At 38.0% G+C, this 19,797-nt stretch overlaps 1 protein-coding gene across 11 annotated transcripts in view; it reads left to right on the forward strand.

The window, feature by feature from the left end:
- Positions 1-19,797, forward strand: part of otofa (otoferlin a) — an 81,291-nt gene that overhangs the window by 22,977 nt on the left and 38,517 nt on the right. For all 11 annotated transcript variants that reach the window (XM_057823073.1, XM_057823064.1, XM_057823071.1 and 8 more), the window contains 3 exons: positions 4,241-4,329; positions 10,684-10,783; positions 17,829-18,028. In XM_057823073.1, coding sequence (XP_057679056.1) covers positions 4,241-4,329; positions 10,684-10,783; positions 17,829-18,028 — 389 coding nt within the window. The remainder of the gene's footprint in view (positions 1-4,240; positions 4,330-10,683; positions 10,784-17,828; positions 18,029-19,797) is intronic.

Raw genomic sequence — 19,797 nt, forward strand, 5'->3', positions numbered from 1 at the left:
AATTGCGTTAGTAACTCCTACCTGAATTTTAGAGTAATTAGTTACTTGGCAAAGTAACTAGTAATAATTTTCATGTTTTTGTTTTTTTCTCAAAAAAAAAAAAAAAAAAAAAAAAAGGTCACACAATGTGAAGTTTAAAGGGTTTTTGGGACAATTGGCCCTAGCCCAATTCTTTACCCTCCACTTAACTAGACACAAGTGTATTGCGATAACTTTGCTATGTGTGGAAGTCATTTAAAGTTGTGAATCAACCGTTAAAGTTGTTAAAATTGCTCCCGCTATTGCATTAGTTCCCTTCTGTCTACTTTCAACATGTGTAAGTTTTAAAACTGTTTCATCATTTAAAGATAGATTTAAGTCAAGATTTTGCCGATTTAGGACCATTGTAGATAGAAAAAAAAAAGTAGGTTCGCTCGGAAGGATCTCTACAACAGAGCCTTCCTGAGAGGTCTACTGCTTTAAGATGGCGGCTGTTTACGAACGCATGTAGTCCTTAAAACATGTTGCCAATGCAGCCGTGTCTATCACTTGCATCTAGTTCTATAATATGTGATATCTACCGTATCATGTGGTTGTAGTTTGTAGGCTACAGTCAGGTATTATTGGAGCCACCTAGCATCGCGTTTGCAACGGCGTCTTCCCCACTCCTGCTATGCTCTCTCCTCTCCGTGAGTCCGTCTCTGACTTTTTTTATTCAACCAACTTAGTAACGCATAGTAACGCACGCCTTTTCCGCCTCAGTAACGGTAACGGCGTTACCAAGATGAAAAAAGTAATTAATTAGATTACTCACTACTGAAAAAAATAACGCCGTTAGTAACGCCGTTATATTGTAACGCCGTTATTAACAACACTGCTGACAAAATATCAAAATGGTGATATATCGTGATACTTTGTATCCCAAAAGGTTATCGATATGCTCCTGTCAAGAATCGAGATATCGATTTAAAAAGGTGTCAATTAAAGAAAAAAAAAAAGGCTGCCATTGACGGTGCTCGACGCCCAATCCATTTAGACTGGGAACGTTCGTTCATTCAAAACCAGAGCATTCACAGTCATTCGGTCCGATTTTCGGGGCATTTGCAGGTCACTTGCTTTTCATTTTAGGGCATTTACAGGTCACCTCCTGTTCTGTAACGCAAAATAAACAGCAAGTGACCCATAAAATACCCCAAAATCAACAGGAAGTAACTGAAAATCAACAGGTAAATGATCTTAAATGGCCCAAAATTATTCATTGGCTGCCACCGATGGCCATAGACGTCCAATCCCTTTGAACTGGGAGGGTGGCAGCGAATGAACTTCAAACGGATTGAACGTCTACTAGTGATAAACTCATTCCAATTTACAGCAGAAGCTTATTTTTTTGTTTATTAGTTCTTGTAGAATATCCTAGAATGATTTCCCAACCAATGTATCGAAAATTGTTTTATCGCTATATCGTCAGATCATCGTTATCGTGAGCTTTGTATCACAAATCGTATCGTATCGTGAGGTACCAAGAGGTTCCCACTCCTAATGTCAACATATAGTCCATATATTGTATTTATCGTCAACGACACGTTTTTTTTTGCTCTAGGGAAATTAAGTCTGTCATCTGTTGTCCTTCGATGTTGAACTGGCACTGCTGGGTTTGTGTGCATTCTTTGCTCAATTTTCGCCACATGTGCTGTGATCCGTGAAACATTATCACTGCGCGCATGTACAGTTTCAGGGTGTATTACAGTGGCAGTTGGAGGAACCCCAGGATTTGGTTAATGGGATGAACAAAGGACTGATTGATAGCCTGCCTGTGAGCCTGCAGTGTTTTCTTGAATGAGAGGCGTATATCAGCAGGAGACTTTTAATGAGTTTTAAATCACATTTTCAACCTTCAGTCCTTCTTCATGGTGTCCTCTTAAATATAACAGTTTGCAGCACAACGGGAAATCTACTGAAGGATATATTACTAATGCTTTAAAAGTTGTAACTTTTATGTTTTTGTCATATCAAACCACGAAAATGTACTTTGGGAAATGTATTGAGTGGCGCAGGTGGTTGAGCAGGTCAGGAGTTTGAATCCACTTGTGCACATTATTGTTATTTTTGAGCAAGAAACTTCACACAACTTTCCTTAGTGTGAGTAGTGCGAGAGTTAGTGGCTAATGGCGATCAGAAGGGCTGATGGTGTAAATTTGCTGTCTCACTTTTGTCAGACTGCCCCAGGGCAGCTGTAGCTACAATAGTAGTTTATCGCAACCTAGTGTAGGGTGAAGGAATAATGCAATGTAAAGCGCTATATTACTGTAATTTTCGCACATATGGCAGAGCTGACTATAAGCCGCCACACACCAAATTTGACACGAAAACTGCAATTGTTCATAGATAAGCCGCACTGAACTATAAGCTGTAGCTGTACTCACTGTATTATGGGATATTTACACTATAAGATAATTAACCAGTAACACATTATTTGACAGCGGCATCATAAGACTGTCATAAGACCAAATGAACCACAATGAAGCTTTGAACCAATTGGCAGCAAAACTTGGAACATTGCTTAAAGAAGCTTCATTTGACCATCACTGTTCTCTTGGGGACAGTTAACATCTGCTGCCACCTGCTGTCAACAATGTTGTTGTCCAAAATTGCTGCTAGCATGCATTACAGTGTTACAGATGTAAATAATAAATCAAAATTCATGTTCTATGCAATGTTTTTCTTCAGTTGCTTTTCTAATTGTTTCATTAATTGCTAGTTATGGAATTTGGTGACAGTTTATTTGGCGGTGGCGCTATAAGACTGTCACAAGACCAACATTACTATGACATGACAGTGCCATGAGCATTAATGAATGCTTATGACAGATGCCATTTTGTGTCATCCGGCAAATGATCTCCCTTTTGAATGGATGTAAATCTGGACATAAATGGAGTTAGAGACATAATTTGCCGGATGACACTTAATGACATCTGTCATAAGCATTCCTTAATACTAGGGTTGTTCCGATCATGTTTTTTTGCTCCCGATCCGATCCCGATCGTTTTAGTTTGAGTATCTGCCGATCCCGATATTTCCCGATCCGATTGCTTTTTTTTTTTTTGCTCCCAATTCAATTTCAATCATTCCCGATAATTTTTCCCGATCATATACATTTTGGCAATGCATTAAGAAAAAAATGAATAAAACTCGGACGAATTTATACATTCAACATACAGTACATAAGTACTGTATTTGTTTATTATGACAATAAATCCTCAAGATGGCATTTACATTATTAACATTCTTTCTGTGAGAGGGATCCACGGATAGAGACTTGCAATTCTTAAAGGATAAATGTGACTTTGTATATTGTGACTAAATATTGCCATCTAGTGTATTTGTTGAGCTTTCAGTAAACGATACTGTAGCCATTTAACCTCTGCCCAAATGCATGATGGGAAGTGCAACCATGACTGTGCGTAGTGGTACCAATTGATATATCTTCTCTGCGTTGGGAAATAACATAGGGTGTTAAGAAAAAGATCATTTACTATCTTTCTTCCCCACATTGCTTCCCACGATATTTCTAATTGTTGAGAGAGGGATTGTAAGGCTTTAGCCAATTAAAAAAAGGCTTCAAAGGCTGCCAAAATTCTCTCTACTCATTTTACGTTGCCATTTAGCTCTAAGTAAACGTAAAAAAGTGCCTTTATAGATTGAACACGACAATGCGTGAGTGGGTAGTGCAGCGAATGCGTTAGATATTTTATTGTTATTACCACCGTTCACGCGATAAATTTGATAGCCCTACTTTAAGCCAAAACTAAAGATTCTGGATAAGTGTAAGACATTTTGTCTGTAACGTTAAATACAATTAGAAAACGATTTAATTAAAAAAATATATATCTATTAAAAAAGCCATGTCCGATATTTTTTTGCCGATTCCGATACTTTGAAAATGACGTGATCGGACCCGATCGATCGGGACATCTTTAATTAATACCCATTATAATGTCATGTCATAATTATGACGGTCTTATGGCAGTTTTTAGACGCCGCTGTCAAAAAAAGTGTTACCTATGAACCCAAATAAATCAACAAATAAGCCGCAGGATTCAAAATGATGGAAAAAAAGTAGCGGCGTATAGCCTGAAAATTACGGTAATACAATGCATTATTATCACTTTGAGTTGAGAAGAACAAAAAGCATACTCACTAAATCCAAGAGTATTGAAAACAGCTCTGTTGCATTTTTGACTATCTGTGTTTGTCTGTTCAGATCTTTCGATGGCCAATTGCAAGCAGGTTGGATGGCAGCGAGATGCTGGAGATCCAAGTTTACAATTACAGTAAAGTCTTCAGTAACAGGTAAAGCCATCCTCATCACACCATGTACTGCAATCCCATCATATCACATTTTCTTTTCAGTTTTAAGCAAGACAACATGTTTTCCATGAGAAAGGAACCCAATGTTCCCACGCTACCCAAGTGCTTGTACTAAATTGATTCACTTGTTTGTGCAATGGACTGCAAACCACAACCGCAGTATTTAAATCTAATCTTAGTGCTCATCTTGCTATTTAATGCCTTGGTTCAAAATTGAAAGCTGCACCATTATGTAACTGTGAATTAAATGGTCAGTGATACGTCTGACAAATTAGGTCACCATGAATACTGGGGTCTAATAATTGAAAAAACTTCTATGATTTAACACTGCGCTACCCCATTATCTTCCACTAACTTAAATTGGAATTCATTGCACTCGGATTGTCTGACTGCCCCTCATTTAAGAAAAAAGAATCTAGATTCTAAAAGCTGCCCAGTGTGTGTCCACTGAACCATTCCTGAGCTAAAGACTGGTGGCAGGCCTGTCTGACAGATGTCCTGTCAGTTCAACAGAAGGACGCAATTAATTGTCACAGCACTACTGCTGCAGGGTTTCCAAAGTGAAAAAATCGGAAATTAATACGTTTGCTACTAGAAACACCATCTCTTATTGGCCCGTTATTGGTCACTATATTATTTTTCCGGATTTGGGAGACTAGAATTACACATATGAGACCAAGCGATTGGATGTGCTTCATCATTATCATCACCAGCAGAACCACCAGAGTGTCCAGTCCAGTGATCATACGATCAATAACAGTTGCACAGCATAAACTGAAAGCAGTGATGCATTATGTGAGCTTTTCCGCCACACCAGTTGTGATTTTATGGCCAGTTTTCTGCTATGGCTGAAGATAGTGTTTATCACATGGATGTCCAACAGGGACAGCAAGATTGTAGAATAAAGCTCTTTATTCTAAGAAAAGCAACAAACTAGGGGAATGAAACCAAAATCCACAAGGGTAGTACCGTATTGGCCCGAATATAAGACAGTGTTTTTTGCATTGAAATAACACTGAAAAAGAGGGGGTCGTCTTATATTCGCGGTCTAAACATTATATCCATTCACGACGCTAGATGGCACCAGATATCATTGAAGCGATGTTCTGTCATGACAGATCTCAGCTACTCTCCCCATTCACGACGCTAGATGGTGCCAGATATCATTGAAGCGATGTTCTGTCATGACAGATCTCAGCTAATCTCCCCATTCACGACGCTAGATGGCGCCAGATATCATTAAAGCGATGTTCTGTCATGACAGATCTCAGCTACTCTCCCCATTCACGACGCTAGATGGCGCCAGATATCATTGAAGCGATGTTCTGTCATGACAGATCTCAGCTACTCTTTTTAGTTTAACCAGTTTGCATTATTTTATTGCAATTTTTTTCCTTATTCAGATTTGTTTCAACACTGCAGTTACAGTTAGACTTCACTTTGATGGTTAATGCAGTTATTGCAATTTTGTTGTTTTATCACAATAGACTGGTTTATTTACATTTCAAAAACCAGAAGGCATTCATTTACAAATGTGATTGCACCTGAGTTTACATATTTAAATGTTCTGATATTAAGATTTGAATGAGGCAAAATAACATTCTTTTCCTCAAATATACTGTTATAATCATTTTTTTCGGATGTACTGTAATTATTTTCTGTAATCAGGGCCGTCTTATATTCGGGGCCAATACAGTATTTAAATTGAACGGATATCTTGTGCCGCAATCAAAAACGGAATTTTAGTATTATTTATCTTCTGTGAGGAGTTGCGAACTGACAAATTGTCTGTCCGTATGTCTTATACTACACCATCTGCCAAGCGATTCAGATCTTTCTGATTTGAATCTTTTTGATTCTGTGTTACTACTGTAGATTTTAAATCATGATATTATTCTTGTTCAGTCTCAAATCCAATGACGTTGGGAATGTTTTCTTAAAAAAAAATAAATAAATAAATGAAAGCAAACATTCTCAATTCTCGACTTTTGATCCGAAAAACCTGTTCTTTAAAAACTGGGCCATCATGATGAAAAGGGCGTCCCTGAAAGGCACCAGCAGGGAAAGGATGAGGCTGCCAGCTTTGTAAACAACTGCGTAATCATAAAAATAAATTTAAATAATAATGTCGATCAGCTACACTGCTGGCCAAAAGTATTGGCACCTCTGCAATTCTGTCAGATAATGCTCAATTTCTCCCAGAAAATGATTGTAATTACAAATGTTTTGGTAGTAATATCTTCATTTATTTTGCTTGCAATGAAAAAGCAGAAAAGAGAATTAAAAAAAAAAAAATCATCATTTTACACAAAACTCCAAAAATGAGCCGGACAAAAGTATTGGCCCCCTCAGCCTAATATTTGGTAGCACAACCTTTAGACAAAATAACTGCAAAGAACCGCTTCCGGTATCCATCAGTCAGTTTCTTACCATGCTCTGCTGGAGTTTTAGACCATTCTTATTTGGCCAACTGCTCCAGGTCTCTGAGAGTTGAAGGGTGCCTTCTCCAAACTGCCATTTTCAGATCTCTCCACAGGTGTTCCATGGGATTCAGGTCTGGCCACTGTAGAAGTCTCCAGTGCTTTCTCTCAAACCATTTTCTAGTACTTTTTGAAGTGCGTTTGGGGTCATTGTCCTGCTGGAAGACCCATGACCTCTGAGGGAGACCCAGCTTTCTCACACTGGGCCCTACATTATGCTGGAAAATTTGTTGGTAGTCTTCAGACTTCATAATGCCATGCACATGGTCAAGCAGTCCAGTGCCAGAGGTAACAAAGCAACCCCAAAACATCAGGGAACCTCCACCATGTTTGACCCTGGGGACCGTGTTCTTTTCTTTGAAGGCCTCGTTTTTTCCCCGTAAACACTATGTTGTTGCCTTTTCCCAGAAAGCTCTACTTTGGTCTCATCTGACCAGAGAACGTTCTTCCAAAACGTTTTTGGCTTTCTCAGGTAAGTTTTGGCCAACTCCAGTCTTTTTGATGTCGCCGGGTCAAAAGTGGGGTCTTCCTGGGTACCCTACCTTTTTTATTCAGATGCCGACGGATAGTATGGGTTGACACTGTTTTACCCTCAGACTGCAGGACAGCTTGAGCTTGTTTGGATGTTAGTCGAGGTTCTTTATCCACCATCCGCACAATCTTTCGTTGAAATCTCTCGTCAATTTTTCTTTTCCGTTGTGGTGGCTACCACGACCACCACAATTTAGTGTTTCAAGATTTAGTTAATTATTCATGTGATATTTTTTGGACATGTATTTTCCAATGGGTGCACACTTTAGTTAATATTTGTCTGAATGCTTACTAGATTTTATTTGCCAATTTGAGGGTAACGACCACAGCTGTGTAAGATCTGGCACCTACCATTCTGAAGGGGGGATATTTGAGTTGATTTAATTATGACTGTTTGGAGTAAAGTTTTCAGTGTTTGTTTAAATGCACATTAGTTAATTGTTGTTTGAATATATGTATATTTTCCATCTGTTGTCGTTTTATTAAGTTGTAATTTGTCATACCTCCATCAGGTGGTCGTTAGTAGAGTTCGCCGGGATTTAAACGGCCACAGAGATGTGTCTGGAGGTCAGTTTTGGTTGAAGCCTTTTGTTATGTTGGCCTCTTTCATGTTGGGCCCAAGATATGTTGTTAAACTGTTTCTTTTGTGACTTTTATTAAATTGAATTTTCACCTGAGTTGAAACACCAGTGTCCACGTGTATGTTGGTCCACTACATCTGTCCACATCAAGGGAGGTTAGCCACAATGCCATGGGCTTTACACTTATTGAGGACACTGCGCACGGTAGACACAGGAACATTCAGGTCTTTGGAGATGGACTTGTAGCCTTGACATTGCCCATGCTTCCTCACAATTTCGCTTCGCAAGTCCTCAGACAGTTCTTTGGTCTTCTTTCTTTTCTCCATTCTCAATGCGGAACACACAAGGACACAGGACAGAGGTTGAGTCAACTTTAATCCGTTTTAACTGGCTGCAAGTGTTATTTAATTATTGCCACCACCTGTTATGTGCAACAGGTAAGTAACATGTGCTGTTAATTACACAAATTAGAGAAGCATCACATGATTTTTCAAAGGGTAACAATATTTTTCTCTGGACCATTTTTGGAGTTTTGTGTAAAATCATAATGATTGATTTTTTTTCTTTCCATTCTCTTCTGTGCTTTTCCATTGCAAGCAACATAAATGAAGATATTACTACCAAAGCAGTTGTAATTGCAATCATTTTCTGGGAGAAATTGGGCATCATCTGACAGAATTGCAGGGGTGCCAATACTTTTGGCCGGCAGTGTAAAGTGTATCTTCATAGACACACATTTGCCAAAAAAATATAAGTCACATGCTTGTACTCCACACTAAAGTGCTGAATCTATTTTTGTGTATACTGTAGCTGAATTAGTCAAACACATTTAATTCGACATGATACTTATGTTTTGTTGGTGATCATTCTAAACTATAGATTCTGCTCTCCGCAGGCGTTTATGCTGCCTCATGATAATTTGAGTACTCTCACGACACTCTTTATGAATCCCTACAACGTCACTTTTTAATGTGTCCATGTTTCCCATTAGAGTGCAAGCAAGCCAGTGACCACACTATGTATTCTTCATTTATAACTCATAGGTTTGTGGGATGAAATCACTTTTAGGGGAAACTATTTCAATTATTCAACAGCTCTAATTGGCCAATTCAATGGTGACAAAATCTTTATATGAAGAGTATGTAAGCAGCAAAGCCATTACTGTATGTTCATTCCTAATTATGTCGTAGGTAACAATAGAAGCCATGTTTATTTAGGAAGAACTAGCTTTAATGAGAAGTATTGTATTGTATTATATGCACAACTCTAAAAGTCCTAATGCATTTAGTCACTTGTCCAGAGGGAAGTAATGAGATTTTCAGTACTTCTACAAAGTGTACATTTGTGCCAAACATCTTGAAAGCTTTGGGGAATTAGCTATTTTCAGTATTTTGCTAGCTAAACAGAAACGTGTTATCTTATTAAAGGTTCAATTATGTTTTCAACACCTAATTAAATATCCTTTAGGTGTATTGATGTAACTATTTAATCGTTTAATTTGTAACAGAAGTTATTTTCTTTCTAGTTTGTTTTAAAACCCAATCACTGCAATTTCTTCACAACATCAGTAAAACGATGTCTGTGTTAGCTTATATTTTCAACATAGGCGGAGTTTGACTTTTGGGGCAAGGGGGGCACAACGTGTTGATGACCCCGAAATGCAGTGTCAGCAATAAAATTAACTTACAAGAATATTTATAATAATAAGTTGACAATGAGCGTTTTTTTGTTTCCCATCATTCTTGAGGGGAATTCTAAATGAGGGTGCTTAGGCAATACTTTTCGCCAAGATTGTCATCCACTGAATATGGTACGCCCGCCGGTGTCGTGGCAATGTAGTTACCACCGTCAAAAATTGTATCCCCTGAGCGGAGCCATATGGAGGGAGATTTGTGCCTTTATTATTCAATCAAAAAAAGTTGCCTTAATCAAAATATATCTTGTCAAAACTCCAAAAAATCGCTTCAATAAAAAAATTAAGTGTTTTAATGTAAAAATTAATTTGAAACTCCCCAAAAATGTATGTGAAAGCTATTTTTCTTCTTATTATTTTTTTTTTAATGTGGGGGGTGTTGAAGTCGTTTTTTTTTTTTTTTTTTTTTTTCGATTGAAGCAACTTTTTTGATTGAAGTAATGTGAATTTGTGTTTGGGCCACATTTTGGCTAGGACGTTTTTGTCTTTATTATTCAATCAAAAAATAAGTTGCTTAAAAAAGATATATGTTTAAAAAGAAAAATTACTTCAATCAAAAAAAGAAAAATTTCAATTTCAATTTTTTTTTTGACCCATTATAATTCTTTTTTGTTCATTTCATTCATTTTTGTTGCAGTTTTATTGCTTTACAATTTTCATATGTATAGGAAAGTCAATTACATGCAATTACGCTTTTCGGACACCAGGGGGGGCCTGGCCCCCCTGGCCAGCCCTTAAAATCCGCTTATGATTTTCAAGCCACTTAAGCAAAAAAAAAAGTAGCATTGCGCTGCAGTCAAAGCTGCAGCAAATATGGGATGATTCTCAGTCGGGTCAGCATTTTCAAAATGAAGTATGTTTAATGCAGTTGGTAACAAGATGAGTTCAAGCAATTATTTACTACACTGTCTATTTGGCTGGGGTGCACAGTAAGTCCTCAGAACAATGAGGTTGACATTTTAAGCGAATAAAACGAGATAAATGTGATGGACAATTTCAGGTCTTCAAACAACCAACCATATATGCTTTTGGATTGTGTCCCACCCTGCAGATCGGTGGGGAATTTCTGCATGGTCCTCCAGAAGGTGGCAGAGGAGGGGCATCTCGAATTGACTGAAACACTCATAGACGATAATAACACGTCCATAAACGTGAGTCTGGACTATTTTGGTGAATATTTTATATTTAAACAAGCTCATATTGGTTTCAAGCAAAAAGATTAAATGAATGTCTTTTTACGAGCCTGTATACACAGGACACCAGTAACCCTAGTCGAAGTTATTGCTGATGCCTAATGATGGAAACCCCCACAAAGCTAACGGCGTGACTACTGAGACGAGTCGTCAACATTTTCTTCCTATTTGATGATCATTAGAATTTTAGCGGCATCATTACGTCAAAGCCTCAAACACAAATGGTGTCTTATTCAGGATGGGTGAACTCGCTTATTTTTATTATTTATGCTTATTTGTTGTCGTGGCCCACTTAGTAGGATGTAATTTAATTGCTTGCATTGACTGTACTCATTGTAGGCATATTTGCATGACAATTTGGGATTGCAATGATTTGCTGTTGTGTACTTCAGTACCTGGTCTTGAGCACTAGTGTGAGCTACGCAAAACTACTTACTGTAATTTTCACTCTACTGTATAAGGCACACCTGACTATAAGCCACCACCCACCAAATTTGTCACGAAAACGGCATTTGTTCATAGATAAGCAGCACTGGACTATAAGCCGCAGCTGTCCTCACTGTATTATGCGATATTTACACCAAAAGATATTAACTGGTAACAATTTATTTGACAGCGGCACCATAAGACTGTCATAAGACCAAATGAACCACCATGAAGGTTTGAACCAATTGGTTGCAAAGCTTCAAGAAGCGTTATTTGGCCATCACTGCTCTCTTGGGGGAGATAGTCAACCTCTGCTGCCACCTGCTGTCAACACTGTTGTTGTCCAACATGCCTCTTAGCATGCATTGCAGCGCTACAGATGTAAATAACAATCAAAATTCATGTTCCGTGCTAAATATTTCTTCAGTTACTGTTCTAGTTGTTTCATTAATTCCTAGTTATGGTATTTGGTAACACTTTCCTTTCAGTGGCACCATTACATTGCCATTAGACAATTACAATTATGACAACTGCCATGAGCATTAGTGAATGCTTATAACACATGTCAGTTAGTGTTATCCGGCAAATTATATCACTTTTGAATGGCTGTAAAAGATCCAAGCTGGACATAAATGGAGTTAGTGACATAATTTGCCAGATGACACTTAATGATATCGGTCATAAGCATTCAGTAATGCCCATGATAGTGTCATGTCATAGTTATGATGGCCTTATGACAGTCTTATGACACCTCTGTCAATGTGTTACCGCTTAACCCAAATAGATCAACAAATAAGCCGCACTGGACTATAAGCTGCAGGATTCAAAATGATGGAAAAAAGTAGCGGCTTATAGTCTGAAAATTACGGTATAAGCACTGCAATGTTTCTGATTTGTTATTGTGCAATACTGACACACCTGAGCTAGTTCAATGGTTAGTTTTTATTTTTAATCAACTTTTTATAAACTAAAGTAATGTTACTTTATAGAGTCCTCCTTTTGAATAGCTCAAATGTTTAGGGCGGAATAAAACACATAATATTTCAACAATTAATTTTTTTTAAATTAGCTTCTTAACATACAACTTTCTTCAATTGTTAATTTTTTAACTATGGTTGTCATATTAGGACTTTACATTGGAATATTTACATTCATTCTAGTACCATTGTAACTTTTAATATATATTATATAAAACAAGAGGTGGGTAGAGTAACCAAAAATTTTACTCAAGTAAGAGTAGCATTACTACTGAATAATATTACTCAAGTAAAAGTAGTCATCCTAAGGTTTACTCAAGTACAAGTAAAAAAGTATGAATTGAAAAGGATACTCAAGTAATAAGTAACATTGTGAGTAACTTTTTATAATGTTTAATTCTTTAAAAAAAAAATATATATATATATATATATATATGGTATATTTTTTTCTCAGCACTTCATCGATATGAACTGTTATTATTATGATGTATTATATGGTATATTATGCTTATAACTAGGGCTGTCAAAATTATCGCGTTAACGAGCGGTAATTTTTTTTTTTTTAATTAATCACGTTAAAATATTAGATGCATTTAACGCACATGCCCCGCTCAAACAGCTTAAAATGACAGCACAGTGTCATGTCCATTTGTTACTTGTGTTTTTTTTTTTTTTTTAAACCTGTCCTGTTCAGCTGTTTGACACAGAGAATGGAAGTCTAAGTGCCCGGATTCTGAACAGTTTTAATGTTTCACATTGAGAGTCTGACATACTCCCATTGTGATGGGGGGGCCACGCGCAGCCCATCCCTCCTCCCGCCGCCCAGAAAAGGAGCCACCGTCCCCCCCCCCGGGACCCAGGGTGGTCCCCCGGGCCACCCGCGCGCCCATCAACCGGCCTTCAGGGATGGCAGGAGGGGACACATCACCAACCCCACGCCTACACCCACCCACCTACATTTGTTACTTGTGTAATTTGGTGTTTTGTCGCTCTCTGCTGGCGCTTGAGTGCAACTGATTTTATGGGTTTCAGCACCATGAGCATTGTGCAATTATTGACATCAACAATGGCGAGCTACCAGTTTATTTTTTGTTTGAAAATTTTACAAATTTTATTAAAACGAAAACATTAAAGGGGTTTTAATATAAATTTCTATAACTTGTACTAACATTTCTTTTAAGAACTACAAGTCTTTCTATCGATGGATCGCCTTAACAGAATGTTAATAATGTTAATGCCATCTTGTTGATTTATTGTTATAATAAAAAAATACAGTACTTATGTACAGTATGTTGAGTGTATTTATCCGTCTTGTCTTATCTTTCCATTCCAACAATAATTTACAGAAAAATATGGCATATTTTATAGATGGTTTGAATTGCGATTAATTAATATTAATTCATTTTTAAGCTGTGACGAACTCGATTAAAAATTTTAATCTTTTGACAGCCCTAATTATAACCTATTTGGCCAAAATGATGGAACAAAAATTACACAAAAATCATCAAATTCAGACCAGGACAACAATATGAAACATCACCTGTCCAAAGCTCATGAGTGCTCTCTAGTGGAGAAAAAAACATGGTAATTCGGATTGGTATAGTGGAGTCATGTGGTTATTGTTTCGATGTCTCATTGGTGAAACTGAGACGGCCACTGTCGGCATCTCTAGCAAGAGTAAAGTTAACGTGTAGAATAAAGACGAAAAATGTAACGTAAAGTAGTGGAGTGAGAGTAGTGTTTCCTCACAAATCTACTCAAGTAAAAGTAAAAAGTATTGTGTGATAAAACTACCCTAAGAAGTACGTTTTCCTCAAAAAGTTAATCAGATAAATGTTAACTGAGTAAATGATGAACATTGCTATCCACCTCTGTATCAAACAATGTAACTTTTTTCAACATGACTTTTAGTGGTATATAAATGTTAAATGTCAAGGATTATGAGGTGGTCCTTAAAGAAAAAAAATCTCTGACACTAAAAAGTGGAAGAACTTTTGTTTTAGGCAACCTGCAACATTGCAGAATCATTACCTGATACACATGTGCTATTAAAATGTATACAAAGAGGTCCTCCAAGTGAGAGAAGCTCTTTGCATGTTAAGTTTTCGAGTAGAAATGGATCAGTCTCCAAGCAACAGCAGCTAAATTGTATTGTTGCACTTAACGGTAATTATAGCTATTCAGGGAAACTTCTTTTTAGCACTGCAATGGACAAAGACTTCGAGTGAAGATGGTGGTTGTAAATGAGGCAGGTTGAAGGCCTTCCAGCCGTGAGTTGCGATAGAGAAGCTGGACGTGCTGATGTGATGTTTTTCAGACGATAACACACACCGTGGGAGTGCTTTAAGGCTTAACACGCACACATGAAGTGGCAACATAGACAATTAAGAAAAAACGCTGTGCAGAAACGAAACTCAAGGTTAACGCTTTCTTTCGCAAATATGCATTGATGTGGTTGCTATAGTAACATAAAATAAAACTAGACTGATTACCCTGAGAGAACATGCGAAAAAAAATCTCAGGAAGCGAGAGAAAACATTCGCTCACAGCATATTTTTCGTCTCATCTGTCTTTCTGTTTGCAATGAATTGGCTGTAATAGAAATTAAGTAAAAGTCAGAAGAAAAATCACCCGCGCACAAAAGACAAATTATATCGCCAGCATTGTTTGACGGGGATTTTAACAAAATTCCACCCGGAAGGCACCGTAGAGATGATTTACAGAATGTGCCGAGTCTATTTCCCATAATGACAGCTGTTTTCACACGCAATTAAACGCATTAACTCCGAAATAAGATGCGCATTAGCCTCAAGGTGCTGTAGATTCTGTGTAACTGCAACAGTGAAAGAATAATGGAGCTGCTAAATTTAGGGAAATAGAGCACATTTACAGCTTTATTGACATAACTACATCAATATCAGTGGTAGGGAATACAGTTAGCGTATCATTTTTTTTAACCTACGAAAAGGCGCTACTTGAACATTCTCCCTCATTTGCTGTATGTCGCGATAATAACCCTTTCATAGACGAAATATGATTTTTTTTGTTCGCATTTGTTTTTATTTCAGATAAGACAGTTGCCTCAAAATTGGGGCTTAGGGGCCTATTGCCGCCCGTGGGAGAATACTTTGCGACCCCAATTTGACATACTATTGTAGTATTAGTGAAGCCTGCACGTATTTTGCGATAGCAAATTAGAAATATATACCGTATTTTTCGGACTATACGTTTTTTTTCATAGTTTGGCTGGCAGTGTGACTTATACTCTGGAGCGACTCGTGTGAAATTATTAACACATTATTATATCATTTCTAAGGGTGTAACGGTACATGTATTTGTATTGAACCGTTTCGGTTCAGGGTCCTCGGTTCGGAACAGAGGCGTACCGAACGAGTTTCTAACGTAATGTAAGTTATGTAACCCTTACTTTTCGAGGATATGAGTCGATCGGGTTACAGTTTCTTTGTGTAGATTATATTTACTCCGTCTTCTCTACTATAATGAGGACCAACACGGTAGGGTAGAATAAGAAACGTCAACGGCACGATAACGTGGCCGCCGCGAGAACGCAGTGAAACGCGGGCGTTAAAGTCAATCAGCCAATGCACACCAGTCGCAGTGCGGCCGCATGTCAGAAGTGGCTCAAGGCGACTCACAAGAAAAGAACGGCAGATTTTATTATTTGACGCGAGACGCGGGCCTCCCGCGTCAATACAGACTACTAGCTAGCATCGGGCAGACCGGAAGTCACTCGTGTAAAACACGGTGGATTCGGTCGATTTTCAAACTAATATGCAATCGTTACTCACTTTTTGAGTCCATCAGATCTCTTGAGTGGTAGATTGGGGCACAGTTCACTTGTCTTTGTTGATTTACTGCCGTATTCTCTGCTATAATAATAACCAACACAGCCCGTGTTCAATACAAAACCCTCCGACCACAACAAAACAAATACGAACTAGTATTCACAAAGGAACTAAAGTTATACAACATAAAATTAATCAATGACTACTACATCACATTTGTAAAATATAAACACATAATAAAATAAATAATAGCCCATTTAAATAAAATAAATTGAAATGAGCTACACCTGTAATTAAATAATAAGATCCTGCTCACACAATTAAATTTATTAATTTCTGTGTGGCGCTTTCAGAAAATCCACTAATAAAGCTTTTGAAAACCGTTCATAAGAGAAAAAAAATGATTCATTGAGGCATTTCATTTGTAAAATAAATGTTAAAATCTTTGTCATTGGGATTGCTTTTCTCTTTAGCACAGGACTTCTTTTTTTCTTCTTTCTTTCAGAAACAAAGCTGACCAATACGTTGGGTCTGAAAGGCAAATTGTTGTTGGATTATTATCTTTAAATACTCGCTACTTTTTGAGCAGAATTCTAGCTTTGTATAGGCTAATGTTCCCATTGTTGAAAGCACAAAAGTGTGTAATAAACAACTAACACATTTATATTTTGCATTTTGTTTTCTTACCGAAAATGAACCGAACCGTGACCCCAAAACCGAGGTACGTACCGAACCGAGATTTTTGTGTACCGTTACACCCCTAATCATTTCACATTTTTTGGGGGTGTTTTGGAGTGACACTGATGGTTTGGTAAACTTGTTAGCATGTTCTTTATGCTATAGTTATCTGAATAACTCTTAAAAGCTATGTTACGTTAACATACCAGCCACGTTCGCATTTCGTTGTTCATGCATCATGTAATATTATCATACTATACACTTATTCAACATGTTGTTCTCTATTGTATTTTAATTTTAAATTGCCTTTCAAGATGACATATCTGTTCTATGTGTTGGATTTTATCACGTAAATTCCCCCCAAAAATACGATTTATACTCTGGGGCGACTTATATGCTTTTTTTCCCTCTTCATTGCGCATATATGGGTTGGTGCGACTTATACTCAGGTGCGACTTACAGGCTGAAAAATATGATAAATATGTATAAATAAAGTGAATGAATTATTTGGAGAAAAAAATGATTTAAGTAGTTATAAAGAAAATGAGACTTTAGACAAAAAAGTCATTGGTAATAAAAAATTTAAATAAATACATACAAATAATACAAATAAGGAATTTTTTTTTTTTTTTTTTTTTAATTAAAAAAATAAATACAAAATTGTAACAAATAGAGGAAAAAAAGAAAAATAAAGACATACAGTACATTCAAATAAGTGATTCGTGTGTAGTTTACTCTTGGAATTTTTTGTTTTGTTTTGTTTTTGTTTCCTGACCTAACATTGCTTAACTCTTTGGCTGCTGTTGACAGCAATAGATGGTTAATCCATTTTATCCGAGAGTGGCTATAAGCGATCGAATGATCCATTCCCTCTTTTACTAACTACCGTAACAAATACTCTGTGACCTGGGTTGGCAGTGAATGAGTTAAGCTCACGATCATGCCCTCTGTAGTGCGTCTCGTGACCACTAACCCTGAAAGGGTTAAAAAGGAACTAGAACCGCATGGTTAGGTTATAAGTGGAAAAATGCGGATAACATAAAATAAAACCATTTTGAAATATCATTTGATGTGGACGTCACCTTAAATCTAACAATGACTTTCTCTGCTTTTCAGACCAGCGTTACAATAGAAATCAGATACCAGTCAATAGATGGCACAGAGGGCACGTGGAGTAACGGAGAGCATCTGGATGTTCCCGATGACCGTGATGGGATGTTTACTTTTGAGACAGACAGCTTGCTCTCAGGACAAAGCCAGCGATCGGGGGCATCGACAAAACGATCTTTGCAAGGATCCATACCGACGTTCAGAAAGTGAGTCCAACACTCACGAATGAACATGATGAAAGTTTGTATCATCCATCTTTGTCGCTTGGGTTCAATACATTTTGTGTTAGCCTTTTCTTTGATTTCTGTCTGTCCGGGCTTGCATGAGTACTTTCTATTCCAATACTGGCACCAATGGTGTGTCCTTGGAAGGGGCGTTCATGCGTTCAGAACATCCTAGAGTTCGTAACGCGCCAAAGCGCAGATCTGTCTTGCAGCAAAATGTACAACAGAGGGGGAGAAAGTTTCACTGGCAAGCTTGTTTTCTAAGGCCTTTCCATGTCTTACAACTGAAAGACAAGCCTATTACGCGGCCTGATCACCTTTTTCCCCAGAGTCTCTAGTTGTTCCGCATTGAAAATGCTTTCCCGTTTCCATGTGGTAAATGCAATTTGACGTTAACTGGACTGGATCCCCGGACCCTTCAAGGCAGAGATAAGGTCACTAACAGGGCGACCTCATCCTACAGGCAGACGTTGCTTGGTTAGAAAGCCGCAAGGAGAAGAACATGGAAGCACTCTTTAAAGTGAAAACAAGACTTGTGGACTCGTGGATAAGATGGCAAGAGAAAAAAAGAGTTAGGTTCTGCAGCACTTGGTATGGGGAGATTGAAAATATGACAAGTAGTAAGGAAGTTATCAAAATATGGAATTGGGATTCAATCAACAAAAAAGAAGTAAATAGGAAGAAATTATCTTGGGAGCACTGCACAGTGGAGTGCTCTCGCTTAGGGATGGGCGATACCAGTGATTTTGGATTCGATCCGATACCAAGTAATACAAAGGCCAAATATTGCGATCCCGAGTTTATATTTTATACAGTGGGGCAAATAAGTATTTAGTCAACCACCAATTGTGCAAGTTCTCCTACTTGAAAAGATTAGAGAGGCCTGTAATTGTCAACATGAGTAAACCTCAACCATGAGAGACAGAATGTGGAAAAAAAAACAGAAAATCACATTATTTGATTTTTAAACAATTTATTTCCAAATTACAGTGGAAAATAAGTATTTGGTCACCTACAAACAAGCAAGATTTCTGGCTGTCAAAGGGTCTAACTTCTTCCAACGAGGTCTAACGAGATCTAACGAGGCTCCACTCGTTACCCGTATTAATGGCACCTGTTTTAACTCAATACCGGTATAAAAGACACCTGTCCACAAGCTCAGTCAGTCACACTCCAAACTCCACCATGGCCAAGACCAAAGAGCTGTCGAACGACACCAGAGACAAAATTGTAAACCTGCACCAGGCTGGGAAGACTGAATCTGCATTAGGTAAAACGCTTGGTGTAAAGAAATCAACTGTGGGAGCAATTATTAGAAAATGGAAGACATAAAGAGCACTGATAATCTCCCTCGATCTGGGGCTCCATGCAAGATCTCACCCCGTGGCGTCAAAATGATAACAAGAACGGTGAGCAAAAATCCCAGAACCACACGGGTGGACCTAGTGAATGACCTACAGAGAGCTGAGACCACAGTAACAAAGGCTACTATCAGTAACACAATGCTGCCAGGGACTCAAATCCTTCACTGCCAGACGTGTCCGCCTGCTGAAGCCAGTACACGTCCAGGCCCGTCTGCGGTTCGCTAGAGAGCATTTGGATGATCCAGAAGAGGACTGGGAGAATGTGTTATGGTCAGATGAAACCAAAATATAACTTTTTGGGAGAAACACAGGTTCTCCTGTTTGGAGGAGAAGGAATACTGAATTGCATCCGAGGAACACTGTACCCACTGTAAAGCATGGGGTGGA

This window comes from Corythoichthys intestinalis, chromosome 19 (assembly GCF_030265065.1).
Source record: "Corythoichthys intestinalis isolate RoL2023-P3 chromosome 19, ASM3026506v1, whole genome shotgun sequence".
Taxonomy (NCBI): Eukaryota; Metazoa; Chordata; class Actinopteri; order Syngnathiformes; family Syngnathidae; genus Corythoichthys; species Corythoichthys intestinalis.